The 7,213-nt window shown below is 47.1% G+C and overlaps 1 protein-coding gene across 1 annotated transcript in view; it reads right to left on the reverse strand.

Annotated features, from left to right (window-relative positions):
• Positions 1 to 6,605, reverse strand: part of cers1 (ceramide synthase 1) — a 28,517-nt gene extending 21,912 nt beyond the window's left edge. The window contains exon 1 of the mRNA XM_055658502.1: positions 6,289 to 6,605. Coding sequence (XP_055514477.1) covers positions 6,289 to 6,537 — 249 coding nt within the window. The 5' untranslated portion in view covers positions 6,538 to 6,605. The remainder of the gene's footprint in view (positions 1 to 6,288) is intronic.
• Positions 6,606 to 7,213: the final 608 nt, after the last annotated feature.

Here is a 7,213-nt window from a genome sequence, read left to right on the forward strand (position 1 = left end):
TGCAATCCAAGCCCCCAAGGTTAAAAAAAGATCTTCATTTCACTCTCAACCTTTGTTCTTTTGCGATGATCTGCAATTTATTCCTTCTAATTGTATGCTCTGACAATCAACCGATACGTTCGTGAAGAACAGGATACAAAGTGCTGGAGTAACTCAGCGGGTCAGACAGCATCCTTGGAGGATGTGGATAGGCGACGTTTTGGGCCGGGTCCCTTCTTTAGTTTGAAGACGGACAGAAAAAGCTGGAGTAACTCAGTGTGACAGGCAGCATCTTCTTCAGGCTGAAGAAGTGTCTAGTCTGAGGAAGGGTCTCGACCCGAAACGTCACCCGTTCCTTCGCCCCAGAGATGCCGCCTGCCCCTTCTGAGTTACTCCAGCTTTTTGTGTCTACCTTCGGTTTAAACCAGCATCTGCAGTTCCTTTCCTACACGCTTCTTTAGATTCATGGCTGCACCTTTGACTTGGAAGGGCGAAAGGTCCCGACCCGAAACGCCACCTATCCATGTCCTCCATAGATGCTGCCTGACCTGCAGAGTTCCTCCAGCACTTAGTGTTCTGCACAAGATTCCAGCATCATCAGTGCCTCGAGTCTTAAATGTATTAAGAAGCTGTGGCGGAGACCAGATGGCAAGTCTGACAGGATTAGCAAAGAGTAGGAGGGGAATCGCAAGACACTGCAGATGCTGGAATCCGGAGTAGCAAACAAGGTGCTGGAGGGACCCAGTGGGTAGAGCAGCATCTATTTTACCTTTAGAAAGGAGACGAGGAGGAAATTCTTTAGTCAGAGGGTGGTGAATCTGTGGAATTCATTGCCACAGACGGCTGTGGAGGCCAAGGCAATGGATATTTTTAAGCCAGAAATAGACAGATTCTTGATTAGTGCGGGTTTCAGGGGTTGTGGGGAGAAGGCAGGAGAATGGGTTTGAGAGGGAAAGATAACAAGATCGTAAGCGATAGGAGTAGGATTAGGCCATTCGGCCCATCAAATCTACTCCGCCATTCAATCATGGCTGATCTATCCCTCCCTCCATACCCCATTGTCCTGCCTTCTCCCCTTAACCTCTGACACCTGTACTAATCATGATGTCTATTCCTGCCTTAAATATATCAACTGACTTTGTCTCCACAGCCTTCTGTGACAAAGAATTCCACAGATTCACCACCTTCTGACTAAAGAAATTCCTCCTCATCTCCTTCCTAAAAGAGCGTCCTTTAATTCTGAAGCTGCGGCCTCTAATCCTAGACTCTCCCACTAGTGGAAACATCCTCTCCACATCCATTCTATCCAAGCCTTTCACTATTCTGTACTTTTCAATGAGGTCCCCCCTCATTCTTCTAAACGGCAGCAAATATAGGCCCAGTGCCGTCAAACGTTCATCATATGTTAATAGATAGATCAGCCATGATTGTATGGCAGAGTAGACTTGATGGCCCGAATGGCCTAATTCAACTCCTGGAACGTATGACCTTATGAAGTGTTTGGGAAAGTAGGGGGAGGGGGGGTGAATTGTCAATGGTTTTGGTTGAAACCCTGCATCACGGCTCTCAAGGGTAGGAGGAATTTGGTGTGCAGTAGTTCGGGGTCAGTGTCTTTTATGCTGTGTGAGGTAAGAACGTTGAGATCGATGCAGAGGAACAAGCAGACAGCTAGGCGGAGAGTCCTTGTCTCTCACACCTCCACAGTGCAGCTCCACGAAGGTCAGGGGTGCACCACGGGGTAGATGTAACTTAGAATAAAGGGGAGGTCATTTAAGACTGAGGTAAGAAAAAACTTTTTCACCCGGAGAGTTGTGAATTTATGTGAATTCCCTGCCACAGAGGGCAGTGGAGGCCAAATCACTGGATGGATTTAAGAGAGAGTTAGATAGAGCTCTAGGGGCTAGTGGAGTCAAGGGATATGGGGAGAAGGCAGGCGCGGGTTATTGATAGGGGACGATCAGCCATGATCACAATGAATGGCGGTGCTGGCTCGAAGGGCCGAATGGCCTCCTCCTGCACCTATTTTCTATGTGCGGCACATCTGACCACTACCTTCACCACTCCGCTCACCCCAGGGCCCAGAACAGCGAGGGAAGCCACACAGTGTATATATTTATATATTTTTTAATTAATTAACACCTATTTAACGCGTTACATTTTAGTTATTATTTTAACACTTATTTTTTTCCAAATCTCTGACAAAATCCTCAGCACCAGGGTTGCAGTAGATGAAGAAGAAACAAGAAACTGCAGATGCTGAATTACAAAAAAAAACAGACAATGTGCTGGAGTAACTCAGCGGGGTCAGGCAGCATCTCTGGAGAACATGGATAGGTGACGTTTCGGATCAGGACACTTCTGCAGACTTAAACCTATGTCCTCTGGTTCTCGATTTCTCTACTCTGGGCAAGAGACTGTGCATTCATCCTGTTACACCTCAATAACATCACCCCTCATCCTTCTGCGCTCTAAAGAATAAAATGCTAGGCTGCTCAACCTCTACCCATTGCTCAGGCCCAAGAGTCCTGGCAACATCCTGGTAAACCTTCTCTACGCCCTGTCTGGCTTTCTGTGCCGACCAGCAAACTCCATACAGACAGCACCTGCAGTCAGGATAGAACCCCCGGTCTTAAGCACTGTAAGGCAGTGACTCTAGCATTGTGTCTTTATAGAGTCATAGCGGTGGGCAGAGGGGGTGGGTGGCTCTGACGGTAAGGAATGAAATTCATTCCCTTGCGAGGGGTGACATAGAATCAGAAGATGTAGAGTCATTGTGGATAGAACTGAGAAATTGTGAAGCTAAAAAGACCCTAGTAGGAGTTATCTACAGGCCCCCAAACAGTAGCCTGGACATAGGTTGCAAGTTGCATCAGGAGTTAAAATTGCCATGTAACAACGGTGGTTATGGGAGATTTCAACATGCAGGTAGGCTGGGAAAATCAGGTTAGTACTGGACCCCAAGAAAGGGAGTTTGTAGAGTGCCTCCGAGATGGATTCTTAGAGTAGCTTGTATTGGAGCCTACCAGGGAGAAGACAATTCTGGATTTAGTGTTGTGTAATGAACTGAATTTGATAAGGGAACTCAAGGTAAAGGAACCATTAGGAGGTAGTGACCACAACATGATAAGTTTGAATCTGCAATTTGAGAGGGAGAAGGTAAAATCGGAAGTATCAGTATCGCAGTTACACTTAAAGGGGACTATGGAGGCATGAGGGAGGAGCTAGGATGACAGTTGAACAACAATGGCAGGTATTTCTGGGAATAATCCAGGAGATGCAGGATCATTTCATTCCAAAGAGGAAGAAAGATTCTAAGGGGAGTAAGGGGCGACCGTGGCTGACAAGGGAAATCAAGGACAATATATAAATAAAAGAGAAGACATATAACATAGCAAAGATGAGCGGGAAGCCAGAGGATTGGGAAACTTATAAAGAACAACAGAAGGTAACTAAAAAGGCAATATGGGGAGAAAAGATGAAGTACGAAGGTAAGCTAGCCAAGAATATAAAGGAGGATAGTAAAAGCTTCTTTAGGGATGTGAAGAGGAAAAAAAATAGTTGAGACAAATGTGGGTCCCTTGAAGACAGAAACAGGTGAATTTATTATGGGGAACAAGGAAATGTCAGACAAGTTGAACAGATACTTTGGTTCTGTCTTCACTGAGGAAGACACAAACAATCTCCCAGATGTACTAGGGGACAGAGGACCAAGGGTGACGGAGGAACTGAAGGAAATTCACATTAGGCAGGAAATGGTGATGGGTAGACTGATGGGACTGAAGTCTGATAAATCCCCAGGGCCTGATGGTCTGCATCCCAGGGCACTCAATGAAATCGTGGACGTATTGGTGATCATTTTCCAATGTACTGTAGATACTGGATCACTTCCTGTGGATTGGAGGCTGGGGAGAAAGCAGAGAATTTCTCGCCCAGTTTAGCCTGACATCGGTGGCGGAGAAGATGCTGGAGTCGATTATCAAAGATGTAATAGCAGCACATTTGGATAGCAGTAACAGGACCGGTCCAAGTCAGCATGGATTTACGAAGGGGAAATCATGCTTGACAAATCTTCTGGAATTTTTCGAGAATGTAACAAATAAAATGGACAAGGGAGAGCCAGTGTAGTGGATGTGGTGTACCTGGACTTTCAGAGAACCTTTGATAAGTTCCCACACAGGAGATTAGTGGGCAAAATTAGAGCACATAGTATTGAGGGTAGGGTATTGACATGCAAAGAAAATTGGTTGGCAGATAGGAAACAAAGAGTAGGGATTAACGGGTCCCTTTCAGAATGGCAGATTAGTGGTCTGCCACAAGTTTCAGTACTGGGACTGCAGCTATTTACAATATATATTAATGATTTAGATGAAGGAATTAAAAGTAACATTAGCAAATTTGCAGATCACGCAAAGCTGGGTGGCAATGTGAACTGTGAAGAGGATGCTATGAGGATGCAGGGTGACTTAGACAGGATGGGTGAGTGGGCAGCTGCAGTATGCCATAATGTGGATAAATGTGAGGTTATCCACTTTGGTGGCAAGAACAGGAAAGCAGATCATTATCTGAATGGTGTCAGGTTAGGAAAAGGGGAAGTACAATGAGACCTGGGTGTCCTTGTACATCAGCCACTGAAAGTAAGCATGCAGGTACAGCAGGCTGTGAAGAAAGCTAATGGAATGTTGGCCTTCATAACGAGAGGAGTTGAGTATTGGAGCAAAGACGTCCTTCTGCAGTTGTACAGGGCCCTGGTGAGACAACACCTGGAGTACTGTGTGCAGTTTTGGTCTCCTAATTTGAGGAACGACATTCTTGCTATTGAGGGAGTGCAGCGTAGGCTCACGAGATTAATTCCCGGGATGATGGTATCATCATACGATGAAAGAATGGAGCGACTGGGCTTGTATTCACTGGAATTTAGAAGGATGAGAGGACACCTTATAGGAACATATAAAATTATTAAAGGTTTTCACATGCTAGGTGCAGGAAACATGTTCCCGATGTTGGGGGAGTCCAGAACCAGGGGCCACAGTTTAAGAATAAGGGGTAGGCCATTTAGAACTGAGATGAGGAAAACACAGAAAGTTGTGAATTTGTGGAATTCTCTGCCTCAGAACGCAGTGGAGGCCGACTCACTGGATGTGTTTAAAAGAGAGTTACTGTAGATAGAGCTCTTAGGGCTAGCAGAATTAAAGGATATGGGGAGAAGGCAGGAACAGGGTACTGATTGTGGATGATCAGCCATTATCACATCTGGCTCTAAGGGCTGAATGGCCTACTCCTGCATCTATTGTGTATGTATTTATGTATGTATCTATGATACAGCATGGAAACTGGCCCTTCGGCCCAACTTGCCCACACCGGTCAACATGTCCCAGATACACAAGTCCCACCTGCCTGCATTATGGTCCATATCTCTCCAAACCTGTCTAACTGTCTGAAGAAGGGTGTGGACCCGAAACGTCACCCATTCCTTCTCTCCAGAGATGCTGCCTGTCCCGCTGAGTTACTCCAGCTTTTTGTGTCCATCCACCTATCTAACAGTTCTTTGAACGTTGGGATTGTCCAGCCTCAACTGGCAGCTTGTTCTATAAACATGTATTTTGTCTTTATAATGCAAATGAAAAAAAATGCTGCATATGCTGAAATGTGAAATAACACTGAACATGGTGTGAAGGAATACTCAGCAGGTCAAGCAGCGTCTGTGGAGAGAGAGGTGGAGAGAGAGAAACAGACCAAATGTTTTCCAGACTGATTCCTGGGATGGCAGGACTTACATATGAAGAAAGACTGGATAGACTCGGCTTGTACTCGCTAGAATTTAGAAGATTGAGGGGGGATCTTATAGAAACTTACAAAATCCTTAAGGGGTTGGACAGGCTAGATGCAGGAAGATGCATTGTTCCCGATGTTGGGGAAGTCCAGAACAAGGGGTCAGTCCAGAACAAGGGGTCACAGTTTGAGGAAAAGGGGGAAGTCTTTTAGGACCGAGATGAGAAAAACATGTTATTTTTTCACACAGAGAGTGGTGAATCTGTGGAACTCTCTGCCACAGAAGGTAGTTGAGGCCAGTTCATTGGCTATATTTAAGAGGGAGTTAGATGTGGCCCTTGTGGCTAAAGGGATCAGGGGGTATGGAGAGAAGGCAGGTACAGGATACTGAGTTGGATGATCAGCCGTGATCATATTGAATGGCGGTGCAGGCTCGAAGGGCCGAATGGCCTACTCCTGCACCTATTTTCTACGTTTCTATGTTTTCGGCCGCTACCCATGATTACAGTCACACTGTACACGCTGGACTCGCTCACTGACCTGAAAGAGATAGCGAGAAGCAGCCTTCCGGAGCAGCGTCCACCCTGCAGCGCAGAGCAGGAACATGAGCCCCTCGGTGGCCGAGAGAGAGGCGTTTGCCAGCAGCGTCCGTTTAGACAGCTCCAAGCCGCAGTCCTTGCACTCCGCGATCGCATTGTTCATGCAGGTGAAGCTTTTAACCAGCACCTCGCTGTAACTGGGCATCGGCTCCACCATCCTGACGGTCTGCCTCCGACCGCCCGGCTCCATCCAGCAGTCACAGAGAAATAGCGATTAATCCCAGGGAACGCCAAGGGGAAGGGGAAGGGGGGGGGGGGGGGGGGATATAACTGTAAACACACACACACACACACACACACACACACACACAGACAAGGAGATACCGGGCTGAAATTGTCCGATTCCCTGCCTTGTTTCTTGTTGGCTACAAATTGTCTCGGGGGAATGTTGCAATTTCGCAGCTCCCCGCTACATGTCTCCTGAATCAAGTCCTGGTGTCTTTGTGCATGGCGATGATGATCCGAGCTCACATCCTGGTCTGCTTCAACAAGGGCCGAGAAACCCTCGCTTCATTAAATATTTAGCAACGATGGAAGTGCCCGGCCGAGCGGCGGGGATGGAAGCGGGTTTTTTTGTTTTGTTTTTTTGCTGACACCCTCAAGTCTCCCGCTGCCCTGGCTGTTCCTTTGCCAATTCCACCTGCTCGCTCGCTCGCTCGCTCCCTGGGTCGGGTTTGTATCCAGCGCCTTCTCTGATCTGACCGTCAGCCTGGCCCCGCAGCGCCCATCCGCACAGCGAGCGAAAAAAGTCGAGCTTTGACAGGCTGCTCACGTTTGTATTCAAAAACCAACACAACACACAGAGGGGGAGAAAACACAATCAGAATGATTCCTCGTTAGTAGTCCGATCGCGTTCAGCTGGCAAC

This window comes from Leucoraja erinacea, chromosome 29 (genome assembly GCF_028641065.1).
Source record: "Leucoraja erinacea ecotype New England chromosome 29, Leri_hhj_1, whole genome shotgun sequence".
Classification (NCBI taxonomy): Eukaryota; Metazoa; Chordata; class Chondrichthyes; order Rajiformes; family Rajidae; genus Leucoraja; species Leucoraja erinaceus.